The sequence below is a fragment of the Bufo gargarizans genome, chromosome 2 (assembly GCF_014858855.1).
Source record: "Bufo gargarizans isolate SCDJY-AF-19 chromosome 2, ASM1485885v1, whole genome shotgun sequence".
In the NCBI taxonomy this organism is placed as follows: domain Eukaryota; kingdom Metazoa; phylum Chordata; class Amphibia; order Anura; family Bufonidae; genus Bufo; species Bufo gargarizans.
Window position 1 is genome coordinate 82,070,394 of NC_058081.1, and position 16,591 is coordinate 82,086,984.

The following is a 16,591-nucleotide window of genomic DNA, read 5'->3' on the forward strand; positions in this document are numbered from 1 at the left end:
CTTTGTGTCACGTATGTGATAGGCACGCCGGTCGTGATACATGTCATAAGAAGGCTTTGGCTGGACGTACCCTGTATATGGTCAGAAAATTCTACTTAACTTCCCATCCTTGGAGGGAATGAGTTAAATTTGTAAAGTAAACAGTTGAGGCCTACATATCATTAAGTCATTAGGTCTGCTGAGAAATATTTCATAAGGACATAGCTGGGAAAGTACAGCTCCCTTAGGACAAGCGCGGGGGAGGGGGGGGCACATGACATATATAAAAGGGAAGGGTATTAGCTATAACTTTATCTTGAAAGTACTTGTGGCATCTGGAAGACCAGTGTAAACTTCTTGAGGCCGTCATGCGTGTGCCAGTACTACTACTGCTGGGAATGGTGTCTGGGCTCTGTAGCAGTGATCAGTCATGTCCGGGTGAGTACTTCATGAGCAACTGTTGATTATTACTCTTTAGGCTGTGTTCACAGGTTATAATACGATTCTGTGAAAATTAAGACAACAGTAGCCCAGATTTATGATACCACAGCCATTTTACGACAATATTTAAAAAATAATATGAAAAAAGGAGAAAAGCAATGCATTCGCATTGTGTGAACACAGCCTTAACCACACGTCATATATTAATATGAGTCATAAACCAGCACAATATCAGTAAATGAACTTATACTGTGTATGAATGTATCTTGTATTTGTTCCTTTGGTCTTCATTTAATTTCCATTTGTGTGTCTATTACATGCTTGTAATATTTTAGCTGTCCGTTATATGTGTGTATTTTTTTTTATTGACAGAAGTGAAAGTTTTAGGGATTGGGGACACTGACAAATTGTCGATTCTTCGAGGCTGCCCTGGTCATCCTGGGCTTCCAGGTCAAAAAGGAGATGTTGGGGCACAGGGAGAAAAAGGTTGGTACAAAGATAATAACTAATGATGTTTATGGAACTATAGTATATCGCCATGTGTTTCATTTTATAAAGTGTCCCTCTACTCTCATAAATCTATGAATTTACGATAAGTGGGCACACATACCATAGGGGTAGTCCATGCAGCTGCTATGGTGCTGCAGTTTGGTTTTGAACCCGTTGTGATGGATGGTGAGATCTGGCACAGGGATGTGGTGGTGTCAAGCAGCCTACTATTTACCTTTGCTATTGGGTTCTCATTGTCTATGTACCACGCTGCATGTAAGTCTATTGTATTGATATTTTTTTCCAGGACAAACAGGATCTGTGGGGGGACCAGGAACAGTTGGACCTCCAGGAGAAAAGGGTTAGTAAAGAACTTTTACACATAATAATATATTACAATGTGAAATTCTGATAAATCTGTATTCTTTCGTTAACTGGAAGCATGGCAAGGGTGTCATCTTTCTGTGCCTTCAACTTTTAAGGACTTACTGAGCCATGGCTCCTGAGACTTTGAATAAGGCTGGCCATACCTATGAGATAGCTGTCAGAAAACATATCTCCATGTTCCCCTCGTAAACATTCCTGCTCAGCTTGGCCAGTTCTACATGTGTAGTGAATGGGGAGAGGGGGTAAGTTGCTGCCAGACAGATCTGGTGATGGCTTATCTCCTTGAGAACAAAAGATTGATTTCATCTGCTTGATCCTCATCTCCCCTAACATCTGCTGGCGTGGGAGAATTGAGAACCATACATGTTACATGGCTGACGAAATCAGCAAGTATTGGCTGACATTTATCTAATGTCTATGGCCATCTTTACCATCGGCCGTTGCATTCCAAGATAAATGTCACCTTTTTGAGAAGGTTCCAGGAAGTTGAGATACTGCTAGCTGTTTGGTGCTGTGACAATTTTTGTGCCCTCATAGAAGATGTAAGACGCTCATTTCTCAGCTGATAGCGGAGGGATGTTCACATGATAGCCAACAATCGGGAATGAAGGTTCAGGTTCGTTCACATGATTACTGTCCTGTGTAGAAAGGCCTTTATACAGCTCTGCGCTATAAGAACTCCACCAAACAGCTCCACATATCTCAGCTTCCTGATGCTCTACAGTGTGGAATATTGGAGTCAGAACTCCAGTCAGTCAGAACTGATCATGTTTTATCGATTCTAAATATGTTGTCCACTTTGACATGGTTGGCCTGGCCCCACAACCAGAGGGTCAGAAGATCCTTTGCTGAACCCAGGCTCTGATACAATAATGAGCCCAAGTTCTCATATAGTTGGTGGAGATTAGTGTTGAGCGCAAATATTTTAATCGTGAATTTTTATTGCGAATATCAGCACTTCAAGAATTCGCAAAAGTGTAGAATATAGTGCTATATATTCATAATTACAAATATTCTAGATTTTTTTAGCACTAGATAAACCTCTAATCTTTTTTTTATTTATTGTATATAGCTTCTCTTTATCCTTATTATGCTATTTATCATCCATACCTTTTTATTTTATAATTATTTTACCTATCATTAACAATATCTTTTTATAGATGCTATTTTATTTTTAAAATAAATCATTCCCTATAACACACAAATGTACAATTGTTGTCACCCTAATGATGATGATCTAGGTTCGCAGGTCCCCCAAGCTATCCAATTCAAATCAAGCGACTTTGAGGCTTACTGGTTCTCAGTCAGATGAGTCTGGAATGTCTCATTGTACACAAGGCTGCCATTGTAAGGTATGCTGACAGTATCTGTCTCATGGATAGATTGTCGGCTTGCACATACCCAGCCATTGGCACATAGCTTTTGCGTGATTGTTTTTTTTTATAAGTAATGAAATTGTGCGTGCAAAATCCATGCATATTACATTGCTGATTTTTGTAATTGCAAATTTTTGAATTTGTGAATTTATGGTGAATATTCAGCTAAAAATTCACAAAATATCATGAATTTGAATATTGCCTATGCCGCTCATCACTAGTAGAGATTCCATGGGCACTGTCATAGCAGACCAAAAAATATCAGGATGTATAATCTTTCTTTCCAGCCTGCATTTTCAGATCTTTCAAACCATGGGCATTTTTGGTGAAGTCGGATTGTACGTTCTACCATCTACCTGAGCGCTGAGGGGGGATATGGAAGGACAACTGCTCTAATAATACTCCTTTACATTTATATATATCTTTTCCTTATAGGAGAGAAAGGAGAAAGTGGGGCGACTGAGCCAGTGTATGGTAAGTTATGTGTCTAAAGACCCCATTACACGGGGCAATGGTCGTCCAAGTGATCGTTCCCTATCATGGCCCTGTGTAAGCACGTCCATCAATCATCAACAAACGAGACAATGCTTATTTATTGTTAATCACATCTTTTATGTGAACATAGAAATTATGGCTAGTCGCCAGCATATCCCCTCAGTTAAAGCAGAAGTGCTGCTGACAGATACGCAAACCATATGAGGAACTACGACCATCCTCAAATACAAATTGAAAAAAATGAGTGACTTATGGTCCCATTAGACGGATCAATTCAGTAGGCAATTGTCAGGAAGAAAACCTTCCTTTCCGGCAATCGCCTGATCATCAGTGGAGGAGATTGCTGAATTTACATGCAGCGATCTCCTCCACAGTATTTAGACAACAGAATTTGCTGCCGGCAAACGACGATTTAGATGCCTGCACAAATGATCCAATTACCCGAAGAACGAGCATTTCACTCATTCATTGGGTAATCGGCAGCACCTTTTCACCACCAGATAATCGCTAATGAGCGGATTCTTAGCCCATGTAAAGAGCCTGTTACTATATAGTATCTACATTCATTATGGCTGATTATCTTCCGTGTAAATAAATCCTCGGTGAGAGCTGAACCTCTGCTCTACCAAGGGTCCCCTGACAATAAGTTGACCACAAGGTCTTCTGCTGCCAGGACCCAATGTGATCAGTTTTAATTTGTGAGGGGACCTGGGAGCAAGTGTTTAGTTCCCCTACAACAGCACCACAGGGGAGATCAAGTATTACACAGTTTCTATTGAGATTGGTTGTTGATTATGAGATGGGTCGTTGATCCAGGGAGCTATTCTGATGCCTGATTGGAGTCGGGAAGGGATTTTTTTTCTCTAAAGTGAGGAAAATTGGCTTCTACCTCACAGGGGTATTTTGCCTTCCTCAGGATCAACTTGCAGGATAACAGGCCGAACTGGATGGACAGATGTCTTTTTTCAACCTTATAAACTATGTTACTACGTAACTCAATGGTCTGTCTGTGCTCAGAAATGTAGGGTCTTCTGAAATGAAAGATGCTCTTTATAGCTGCGTTCTGCTCCTCATGATAGGTGACAATCCTAAATGGAGAATCCTATCCTTCTATTAACAAAAAATTGACTAAAATAATTTTTCTATCTGTCTCCTAGCTGCCAGGAACTGCAAAGAAATACGACATCAGGGTGCAGTCCTCAGTGACTGGTACACCATATACCCAGATGGCAACCGGCCCCTGAAGGTCCTGTGTGATATGGACACAGATGACGGAGGATGGATTGTAAGTATATACAACACTGTGAACGGGAAGTCACAAGGAGGTAATTTATTAGGAAAATATGGATCCATTATGACCATATAATTTCCTATGGGATTAAGCCTTAGCTTAGAGGGGCTGAAACATCATATTTTACTTTTGTATAGTTTCTATAATAATGGAAGCCTTCTAGTAGATTATATTATTTAGACCAGAACTATTCCTTTCTTTAAATGAACTGCAATGAATAGGCATGTCCCGATTATCTGGTCTTCTCTTGCCTTTAGGTCATACAGAGACGTTGGGATGGGTCAGTAGACTTCTTCCGCACTTGGGATGCTTATAAGAAAGGCTTTGGAAGTCGGCTAAATGAATTTTGGCTGGGGAATGACAATATTCATCAAATAACTTCAACAGGTAATGAGGAACCCGTAAATCATCTCCTTATTGATTTTTTCCTGCTCGTAGCTGGACCCTTTACTGTGTATCAAAGGTTGAAGGGTCTATAAGTGGCTGATGCTGGCTTGTTATAGACTTGCTGACCTGGAGCTCCATTATTTGAGGACACTGCTCATCATCTTCCCTGATTTATGAAACTATGGGAAGTAGATTAGGTTAGAGTTTTTACAGTTGAACTTACATGAGAGCCACACTATTCTGCAAATCCCCCACCATCTCTCTCTTTGCCATACCTAATGACTATGTAGGACTAAAGTAGGCCATAAACATAAGACAGCTGTTGGACTAATGCTACTCAACACCCTCCCTATCTGAATCATGATAAGTACTTCTCAGATCTGTTCTAGTAATTTCCCGGTGGGCCGATGCCCAAGCCACGCAAGGCCTCCAGACAGGTACATAAAGATCTGATGCTCTCAGCATTAAATAATGTAGGAGCGTCAGGCATTTATGCACCTGGCCAGCGGCTGCAGGCGCCCTCCTGAATTTAGCTGTATTGCTGTCCGCAAGACGATGAAACAGCTTCATACTGTGTGGCTGGCGGCAGAACTTTGTGCTGCACTGTGGTATTTGGGGCGGTATTTTGCTCTGCACTACAGTACTGCTGGCCCAGCCTTCTAAGTTCCCAGTCCACCCCTGCTAGTGTAACAGACAGTGGGCATGGACCCACTGTGCCAACTAATCAGAGAGACAGGACAACACAACTTCACTGGTTAACTAGACAACCAAGAACCTAACGCTCAGGCGCCCTTCCATTGAGGGAGCTGCCCTAATTACCCAAGGACAGCTGGGACTAGTTGCCTCCACTTGTAGAGCTTCCTAGGGGGTGAGGGTGCAGGACCTCACAACAGACTACACTGCTCTACATGGATGGTAATGATATGATCCTGCCTATGATATGCTATAATGGCTGAGGAGCCTGCCAGAAACACTTGCCAATATATAGGTATATGCAAGTGCCAGAGCGTAATGTGTAGTGATAGAGAGTAAATAGGTGAAAGCTATATAAACCCTGTTCATGACCTAGTGCAGGGATACCCAACCTGCGGCTGTCCAGCTGTTGTAAAACTACAATTCCCACCATGCCCTGCTGTAGGCTGATAGCTGTAAGCAGTCTAGGCATGCTGGGAGTTGTAGTTTTGCAACAGCTGGAGAGCCACAGGTTGGCCAGCCCTGATATAGAGAGTAAATAGGTGAAAGCTATATAAACCCTGTTTATGACCTAGTGCAGGGATGCCCAACCTGCGGCTGTCCAGCTGTTTTAAAACTACAACTCCCATCATGCTTGAACAGCCTACATCTATTAGGGTATGCTGAGAGCTGTAGTTTTGCAACAGATGAAGGGCCACAGGTTGAGCATCTCTGATCTAGTGTATTAAAACTTTTATTTAATAAAGTAAAAAACTTTATTTTTTAATACCTAGGTCATAAACAGGGTTTATATAGCTTTCAGCTATCTAGTCTCTATATATTTATTGTACCCTAGGTCGAACAGGGGGAGATTTATCCTTCCCTATGCAGCTGAAAAAGTCGCATGTGCTATAAATTGACGCATCTTCCTACTACTTTTTGTCGTCCTCGCCACTTTTCTGAAAGGGGGCGTGGCAAGGGCGGGAAAGAGGGCGTGGTCATCCGCTGCAACAAATTTCAGTTTTCTTGTGTAAATGAAGCCAGTAATCTACGGCAGCTCTGAGCTGTTGGGCGCACGGACTACAGGAGGATGAGCCTTATTTAGGACGAGGTGTGCATCTTTTCATAAATTACGGCATCCTCCGGCAACGCAGGGGATATCAAGACAGGTGCAGAAAACGCCAGTCTTGATGAATCTCCCCCATTTTAGAACAGGATGCTGGTGGCCATTTTAAATGATCCCTGCAGAACCCCTTTAAGTACCCTGGGACAGCCAGTAAAATGTAGAGTAAGACTTAGGTCATGCAGGCATCGGCCCATTCAGGAAGCACGCACACACCGTATGAGAGCAGGAAACAGACTGTGCAGAAGACAATCCTTGCTATGAGAGAGGACGAACAGAGACAGAGGCGACTGGCCAGTACGGAAGAGGTGAGTAAGACAGCGTCCATTCCCGCCCAGGAGAGCGGAACATTGGTGGGCATGGACCATCGTGCTAACATCTGGTCCTAAGACCAGGTATTTAACAGAGCCCCTGTCTTGAATGTAGGTATCTGTCCCAGATCTCTGCTGCCCTAACTGTTGCATAGACTGGTTTACTCTGAGTGTGGTCTTCTCTATGTTGTGGGAATAAGTTGAGTTTTGGAAATGCTCTTCAAGCTCAGGGCCATGCTTTTGTAGCCATTTTAGTTTCTAATTTCTAAATGTCCTGTGTATATCTTTTTCTAGGAACATGGGAATTACGTGTTGACCTACAAGATTTTGAAGGTAAAATGGTGTTTGCCAAGTATGCAAGCTTCAAAGTATTGGATGAATCTGAGAAATACAAATTATTAATAGGACGGTTTCAAGAAGGAACTGCAGGTGAGACACAATTTAGCCAAAATGTCCTTCACAGAGGTTGGTTTAAAAGGGTTTTCTGAAATGTTAATACTGATGACCTATCCTCTGGATAGGTCATCAGTATCTGATCAGTGGGAGACCAATCAGTTGAAGATAAGTCATTAGTATAAAAATCTCAGAAAACCATTTTAAATCCATAAAAAAATAACCTCTAGTATGCTGACTAGAAGGAAGCAGTAGGCCTACAGGTGGCCCTGGAATAATGTCCCTCTGATAAATTGATTGTTCAAGTTAAATTCGGACTTTGCGATATTGGCATTCTACTCTTCCACATTGGTGGGCATCTTGCAAAAGTGGTTCTGCTGCCACAATGGTTGTCACTTTTGCAGTACCTTCTCAGCAACACTCATTTGTTAAGGAAAGGAAAATTGCCAGCAAAGGTCTACAGCATGAGAGCCATTCTATGTCGGCTTCCTAGACCCCTATAGGACATGGGACAATGATATAATATTGGACCCACAATCTTATACAGTTGCAAGAAAAAGTATGTGAACCCTTTGGAATTATATGGATTTCTGCACAAATTGGTCATAAAATGTGATCTGATCTTGATCTAAGTCACAACAATAGACAATCACAGTCTGCTTAAACTAATAACACACAAAGAATTAAATGTTACCATGTTTTTATTGAACACCCCATGTAAACATTCACAGTGCAGGTGGAAAAAGTATGTGAACCCTTGGATTTAATAACTGGTTGAACCTCCTTTGGCAGCAATAACTTCAACCAAACGTTTCCTGTAGTTGCAGATCAGACGTGCACAACGGTCAGGAGTAATTCGTGACCATTCCTCTTTACAGAACTGTTTCAGTTCAGCAATATTCTTGGGATTTCTGGTGGGAATCGCTTTCTTGAGGTCCTGCCACAGCATCTCAATCGGGTTGAGGTCAGGACTCTGACTGGGCCACTCCAGAAGGTGTATTTTCTTCTGTTTAAGCCATTCAGTTGCTGATTTACTTCTATGCTTTGGGTCGTTGTCCTGTTGCAACCCCCATCTTCTGTTGAGCTTCAGCTGGTGGGCAGATGGCCTTAAGTTCTCCTGCAAAATGTCTTGATAAACTTGGGAATTCATTTTTCCTTTGATGATAGCAATCCGCCCAGGCCCTGAAGCAGCAAAGCAGCCCCAAACCATGATGCCCCCACCACCACACTTCACAGTTGGGATGATGTTGGTGTGCTGTGCCTCTTTTTCTCCACACATTGTGTTGTGTGTTTCTTCCAAACAACTCAACTTTGGTTTCATCTGTCCACAGAATATTTTGCCAGTACTGCTGTGGAACATCTAGATGCTCTTGTGCAAACTGTAAACGTGCAGCAATGTTTTTTTTGGCCAGCAGTGGCTTCCTCTGTGGTATCCTCCCATGAAATCCATTCTTGTTTAGTGTTTTACGTATCGTAGATTCGCTAACAGGGATGTTAGCATATGCCAGAGACTTTTGTAAGTCTTTAGCTGACACTCTAGGATTCTTCTTCACCTCATTGAGCAGTTTGCGCTGTGCTCTTGCAGTCATCTTTACAGGACGGCCTCTCCTAGGGAGAGTAGCAGCAGTGCTGAACTTTCTCCATTTATAGATAATTTGTCTTACCGTGGACTGATGAACAGCAAGGCTTTTGGAGATACTTTTATAACCCTTTCCAGCTTTATGCAAGTCAACAATTCTTAATTGTAGTTCTTCTGAGAGCTCTTTTGTGCGAGGCATCATTCACATCAGGCAATGCTTCTTGTGAAAAGCAAACCCAGAACTGCTGTGTGTTTTTTATAGGGCAGGGCAGCTGTAACCAACACCTCCAATCTCCTCTCACTGATTGGACTCCAGTTGGCTGACACCTCACTCCAATTAGCTCTTGGAGATGTCATTAGTCTAGGGGTTCACATACTTTTTCCACTTGCACTGTGAATGTTTACATGGTGTGTTCAATAAAAACATGGTAACATTTAATTCTTTGTGTGTTATTAGTTTAAGCAGACTGTGATTGTCTATTGTTGTGACTTAGATGAAGATCAGATCAGATTTTATGACCAATTTGTGCAGAAAACCATATCATTCCAAAGGGTTCACATACTTTTTCTTGCAACTGTATCTACTACAGTGAATCCTGAATTGTTAGGTTTTTGAGGAGTTGTTTAAGGAATTCTAATTATCTGCTGTTCAAGATCTTCATCTCCAGAATGAAGCGATTATAAGGAGTGTCTCTCACTCTGGAGGACCTGTCCTGTCCTGTAAGACACAGACAACCCATTAGTTTGAATAGGCACTGTGCAATGCCTCACTTCCCCTGTGGTGGCGCTGAAGGGAAACTGAGCAATTACTGCCAGACCTCCCCACCAACTATGTGATTTCCTTATTGTCAAAGGACCATTTCTAACAAGCAGGGAATGTTCAAAGCAGAGAACCCCTTTAAGTGGAATTAAACATTGTAAAGTGGCTGCAATGGGGAAAGGAAATCCAGTCCTGGTTGGATCCATTCTCTTTGTTACAAGGTGAGAGAACAGAAAAGTTGGTGGGGAACTCGCTCAAGGGTGGTGGAAAAGGAAGGAAAGGAAAAGCCTTTGGGTATGATGACATGGATGCGGCCAAATCCTAATGGCAACATGGCCGCCCCATGTGGTCGGACTCTTTCTGTTCTTGATGGCAAAACTATAATTTGTGGTGCATTTTGAACTTTGCAACTGGGCTCTACCTCTTCTATGTACATCTCTACTTGTATAAAGTGGAGTTTTCAGTAGAATAAAGTCAGTAGATGTGAGGATGTAGACTGGTGACTCTTAAACCATTCTGGTATTTGTCTCTGTCATTTTGCAGGAGATTCTATGAGATATCAACACAACATGAAATTTAGTACTAAAGATGAAGACAACGACCTTTCTCAGAGCAGTTGTTCCCTAACGCATAAAGGCGGCTGGTGGTATAATAGTTGTCACCAGGCAAACCTTAATGGACTTTACCACCTAGGAGAGCACACATCTAATGCGGATGGCATCAACTGGTTTACTGCCAGAGGGCGTAAATACTCGTACAAGCATGCAGAAATGAAGATTAGGCCTGTTTAGATGGAGGAACAGTCCCAGCAATTTGTGGATTTTCTACTATTTGTTAAAAATTTATTGTATTGATTTTATAAGAGTCTTGATGGATGTTAAAACACACACTGGAGGTGCCCCTGGCTGCACGGGCCTGGTGGGTGAAGGGATGGGTTTGGCTGCAGTAGGCTGAGGGTACTGGCTGCCTGGTCATAGCCTTAGCTAGGCTTTCCTTCACCTGGGGAGACCATTATGTTCTCTGCTCTAGGCCTGTATCTAAATACCCTGACCAGTGTGCGGTGGCCCAGCACCCAGTGCAAATGTCTCACCAATTTCCCTTCCCCATAGTTAGTCCTTGTAAATAGCTCCCTATAAGGGCTCATTCACACAACTGTGCCGTTTTTTGCGGTCCGCAAAATATGGATGCCACCCGTGTGCCTTTTGCAATTTGTGGAACGGCACAGGAGACCCATTATAAAAACGGACAAGAATAGGACATGACTCGTCATTTTTGCGGGGCCACGGAACGGAGCAATGAATGCAGATAGCACACGGAGTGCTGTCCTCATCTTTTGTGGCCCCATGCGGCTCGGATGTGGACCAAAACCACGGTCGTCTGAATGAGCCCTAACTCTGTGTAACGGATCTCCTAGCACCCCGACCAGGTACCTCCGTTGATAGATGCTCCTAGTGCTTTCCGAGGACTCCAAGCACTCCACTTGACACCGTACGCACTGCAGACCCCACGAACCGCCGCAGCTTGGTTGGGGTCTCACCGTCCTCCACCCACGCTGGACCTACGACAAGGCTCCAGGCTCCAGTGGGTGAACCTCTCCTACAGCCAGAGAGCAGGAACAGCTCTTACAAGAGCTAGTAGTTATGCCAGGGGAGTATAGCAAATCTTCAGCATATAGCAATCCCCCAGTTTGATCAGTTATCCAAACACCAGTCTCAGCATGATGAAGGATAAAACAGGAACCTTTATTGAGGGCTACTCGCCAGTATTTATACAGGTCTCCATCTGGTGGACACGCCCCCAGGGGACCAGAATGGAGACTGCGACACACCGAACAGATACAAAACATCCCCACAATGCATCATGGTTTCCTCCTCTCTGCCCCAGAGACAACCGGGGGATAATCCAATTATCTCTCAGGACAAAGGGGAGATCGCCAATACACACGTGGGGACAACAGGACAGGAATCACCACCCAAACACACAATGGCACACCCCCACAGCAAACACAGACATTTAACATATCCCCAGATAGCTCAAGTCTGAGTGCATATCATTAGGTGAATGGCACTCAGAATACACGAATACAATACTATTAGCTATCTGGGTGCCCTCACATAACATACAATTTAACCGAACGCATAATAACATAAAACACAATTCCAAAGACAGATTTAAGCTGTGCGGCCGGCCTGTTTTCTTTAAAGTTAGTATGGGCCATAATCCTGAGGCAAGAGGCTAGCAACCAGCCCCCTCCAAAACACTGTGGCAAGGTTGGTTTCGTCACACATCTCCCCCTTCCAGGGAAGACTAACCAGATACCTGACCTCACGGTCAGTACCTGAGTTAGTCTGGCAGTCCAACCACAACCCCATACTGGACCTGTTGAATTTTGGGGCCTGGCTCTGTTCCGTATGTCCCCAGCTGTTGAGTGGGCATCTGCGACTCCTTGCTGCCTTGTGGTTCTCCAGCTTGGAGCTGTAGGTACTTGGTGGGCAGAGGCTGACTGCGCTCTGCCCAGATGCCAGCTCTTCCGCTGGGGTCGCTTGTGGGGAGTCCGGCTCTGAAGAAGAGGATAGGGGAGGGCAGAGGCCGACTGCGCTCTGCCCAGAGGCCAGCTCTTCCGCTGGGGTAGCCTGTGGGAAGTCCGGCTCTGGAGTAGAGGATAGGGGAGGGCAGAGGCCGACTGCGCTCTGCCCAGATGCCAGCACTTCCGCTGGGGTAGCCTGTGCGATGTCTGGCTCTGGAGAAGAGGATAGAGGAGGGCAGAGGCCGACTGCGCTCTGCCCTGATGCCAGCTCTTCCGCTGGGAAGAAATCAGTGGGTAGCGCAGGCTCATCCCCTGCCCCCAGAACTCTGTTGGTAAGTAGCTGGGAAGGGGAGGGGTCGCTTACCTCCTCCTCCTGGTATCCCTGCGGAGATGGATGGGGATCTGGACCGACTGTCCAGCATCCCTGTAGAACTGGCACCGAGCCCGCGGTCTCATCTGCGCCCATGCAGAGGGGCTTGTGTTCCCCTTTTCCCGGTATCTCCGGCTGCTGGTGGAAGGTGAGGCCGGTTGCCTCTCCTCCCCAGGACTCTGGTTGCTGTAAGGCAGAGGGACCCCGCATCTCCTCCCCCTGGAACTCAGGTTGCCGCTGGGGAGAGAGACCGGTCGTCTCCTCTCCCTGTGATATGCACTGCCGCTGGAGATCTGGGCAGGCGGCCCAGCATCCCTGTAGGGCCAGTAGAGAGACCTCGGTCCCATCTCCACCTGTCATCTGTGGGTCCTCCCAGGACCAGTCTGTGAGGTCCCTCAACATTTGCGAGTCAGTATCACCTGCGTCCACACCTGGCAACTCCGGCTGCTGCTGAGGGTCTGGGCCAGCATCCCAGCATCCCGGTGGAGAGCCCTCGGTCCCTTCTCCACCTGCCTGTTGTGGTTCCTCACAGGACCAGTCTATGAGGACCCCTACCTCTGTAGCTGGTACTGAAGCAGGGGATACTTCAGTCGGGTCTTCCCAGCTGTAGGGTTGTAGGTCTGGGACTGCCACCCAGCTCTCTGGCAGTGTATATTGGGACCGAATTGAGCTGAAGAAGTATTGGTAGTCCTGCTCCAGCTCCCACTCCTTTGTGACTAGAGATGCCAGGTCTTGTCTCACCTCTCTCGCTGTAGCCCAATCATGCATAGCCTCTCTGTAGTCATAGATATCCCAGAACCGGGACTCTCCAGCATCTCCGAACTCCGGTTCTGCGAAGGCCTCAAACAACAGGCCAGGGCCATCATAATCCTCACCCTCGGGTCTGTCGTGCTCAGCCATCCAGGGAGAGTGCCGAATCACATACCACCAGAGTGCCTGGTAGGCGTCATCTAGCCAAAGCTCCTTCCATACCAGGCTCTCCAGTTCTGTCACCCACTCATTCAGGGGCTCCTCTCCCAGAAGGGGCATTCGCAGGGCCACTCGCATCCGCAACTGCTGCTCCTCACTGGGGAGACACTCGCCCCGCCGACGCTGTACATCTTCCAGGGCCTCGTGCCAGACGCCTTTCCGGACTGCATCCCTCCAGTCCGGGTCATCATCCTCCTCGTAGTGGAACGCTGTTCGAAGACTAGCCGATTCCATCCTGCTGTAGCCAGGGGCGCTGTACGGATACTAGCGTTGCCCTCAATATACTCTACGAACGGTGTCTCCGAGCTGCTTCTCCTCACACTAGGACGCCATCCCACTGCTTGCCACCAATGTAACGGATCTCCTAGCACCCCGACCGGGTACCTCCGTTGATAGATGCTCCTAGTGCTTTCCGAGGACTCCAAGCACTCCACTTGACACCGTACGCACTGCAGACCCCACGAACCGCCGCAGCTTGGTTGGGGTCTCACCGTCCTCCACCCACGCTGGACCTACGACAAGGCTCCAGGCTCCAGTGGGTGAACCTCTCCTACAGCCAGAGAGCAGGAACAGCTCTTACAAGAGCTAGTAGTTATGCCAGGGGAGTATAGCAAATCTTCAGCATATAGCAATCCCCCAGTTTGATCAGTTATCCAAACACCAGTCTCAGCATGATGAAGGATAAAACAGGAACCTTTATTGAGGGCTACTCGCCAGTATTTATACAGGTCTCCATCTGGTGGACACGCCCCCAGGGGACCAGAATGGAGACTGCGACACACCGAACAGATACAAAACATCCCCACAATGCATCATGGTTTCCTCCTCTCTGCCCCAGAGACAACCGGGGGATAATCCAATTATCTCTCAGGACAAAGGGGAGATCGCCAATACACACGTGGGGACAACAGGACAGGAATCACCACCCAAACACACAATGGCACACCCCCACAGCAAACACAGACATTTAACATATCCCCAGATAGCTCAAGTCTGAGTGCATATCATTAGGTGAATGGCACTCAGAATACACGAATACAATACTATTAGCTATCTGGGTGCCCTCACATAACATACAATTTAACCGAACGCATAATAACATAAAACACAATTCCAAAGACAGATTTAAGCTGTGCGGCCGGCCTGTTTTCTTTAAAGTTAGTATGGGCCATAATCCTGAGGCAAGAGGCTAGCAACCAGCCCCCTCCAAAACACTGTGGCAAGGTTGGTTTCGTCACACTCTGGTTCTAGGTAGGACTGGGAAAGTGTAGACATCCTGGGCCCAAGTGCAAAAGCAATGACTGGGCCTCCAAATACTGTAACTAACGATGAGTCCATATGAAACCATTTCTAATGCTGATATCCTATATATAAAATGTATGTAAAACAATAAATCTATAACATTCCTTTATTTTCATTGACTGCTTTACTGATATGAGTTTCGGGAACTTCTTCTGATTAAAACAGGATCATGGGCCTCATATGTCACAACTGTCTACAGAACCTCCCTCACCCTCCATGAGCCATTTACAAGTCAATTTATAATAATATAAGTGTGCATTCCGTGTCTGTATGTCCGCATGGCCGTTCTGCAGAATGATAGAACATGTCCTATTATTGTCCACCTCACAGACAAGGATCGGACGGTTCTATTAGAGGCCGGCGGTTCTGTTCCGCATAATGTGGAATGCACACACCCGGGATCCATGTTTTGCGGATGCGCAATTTGTAGACTGCAAAACATCCAACGGTCGTGGTCATGAGCCCTTACAGTGATAACAGAAATATTAAAGATGAAGTATGATGGCGGACAGTCACAGCAACATGCACAAACATACATGTGGCAGCAGTTACACATATCTGGATACAGGGGCGTACATAGAAATCACCGGGCCCCATGGCAAGAATCTGAATTGGGCCCCCTTGTGAGTGACCCATCGCACCCCTTAGGGTACGTGCACATCTACTGCAGAGGTTCCAGCAAAAGCCTCCATTGCAGATTCTAGCAAAAACAAAGGGCAAAACAATCTTGAATGACCCCATTATTGTGAATGGATCCGGCAGGTGGCAGCAGTGTTTGGCATATGCTGGATCTGGCGATTCTGGTATTCTGCTGGTGGCTGGAACAGAATACCAAAATCTGATCGCAAGTGATTACCAAGCCTTACCCGATGAATTGTGCCCGCTGCTGCTACTTTTTACATCGTGTCATCCTTCCCCCATGGACTGTGCCGCTGCTGCTTCACCTCCTCCCCGATGCCGACTTACTGTTTGTGCTGCTGGCAGAGCGCGGTCAGGGCCTGGGGCAGATCTTCACAGCAGTGGTCTGGAGTCTGGACTGGTGACGGTGCGGGATCAGGTCAGGGCTGGACTGGTCAGTCAGGTCTCAGTGTGACGCCTGCTGGCAGAGGAAGAGGACAGGGGCATTTTCCAAAGTGCAGAGACAGAAATCTAAAGGATTTTATCCAGTCACAACTGATGCTTTTCTGACTGCTGCAGAACCTCCTAATACACACCTCAGCTGCTGCAGAACCTCCTAATACACACCTCAGCTGCTGCAGAACCTCCTAATACACACCTCAGCTGCTGCAGAACCTCCTAATACACACCTCAGCTGCTGCAGAACCTCCTAATACACACCTCAGCTGCTGCAGAACCTCCTAATACACACCTCAGCTGCTGCAGAACCTTCTAACACACACCTCAGCTGCTGCAGAACCTCATAATACACACCTCAGCTGCTGCAGAACCTCCTAATACACACCTCAGCTGCTGCAGAACCTCCTAATACACACCTCAGCTGCTGCAGAACCTCCTAATACACACCTCAGCTGCTGCAGAACCTCCTAATACACACCTCAGCTGCTGCAGAACCTCCTAATACACACCTTAGCTGCTGCAGAACCTCCTAATACACACCTCAGCTGCTGCAGAACCTCCTAATACAAATCTCAGCTGCTGCAGAACATCCTAATACACACCTCAGCTGCTGCAGAACCTCCTAATACACACCTTAGCTGCTGCAGAACCTCCTAATACACA

At 45.9% G+C, this 16,591-nt stretch overlaps 1 protein-coding gene across 1 annotated transcript; it reads left to right on the forward strand.

Moving 5' to 3' along the window:
* Window positions 1-301: 301 nt before the first annotated feature.
* On the forward strand, window positions 302-10,474 carry LOC122929501 (ficolin-1-like). The gene is made up of 8 exons (XM_044283103.1): window positions 302-417; window positions 793-906; window positions 1,217-1,270; window positions 3,108-3,146; window positions 4,325-4,452; window positions 4,716-4,845; window positions 7,246-7,380; window positions 10,227-10,474. Exons 1-8 carry the CDS (start codon window positions 348-350, stop codon window positions 10,472-10,474), a joined length of 918 nt encoding a protein of 305 aa, XP_044139038.1. The 5' UTR covers window positions 302-347.
* The last annotated feature ends 6,117 nt before the right edge of the window (window positions 10,475-16,591 follow it).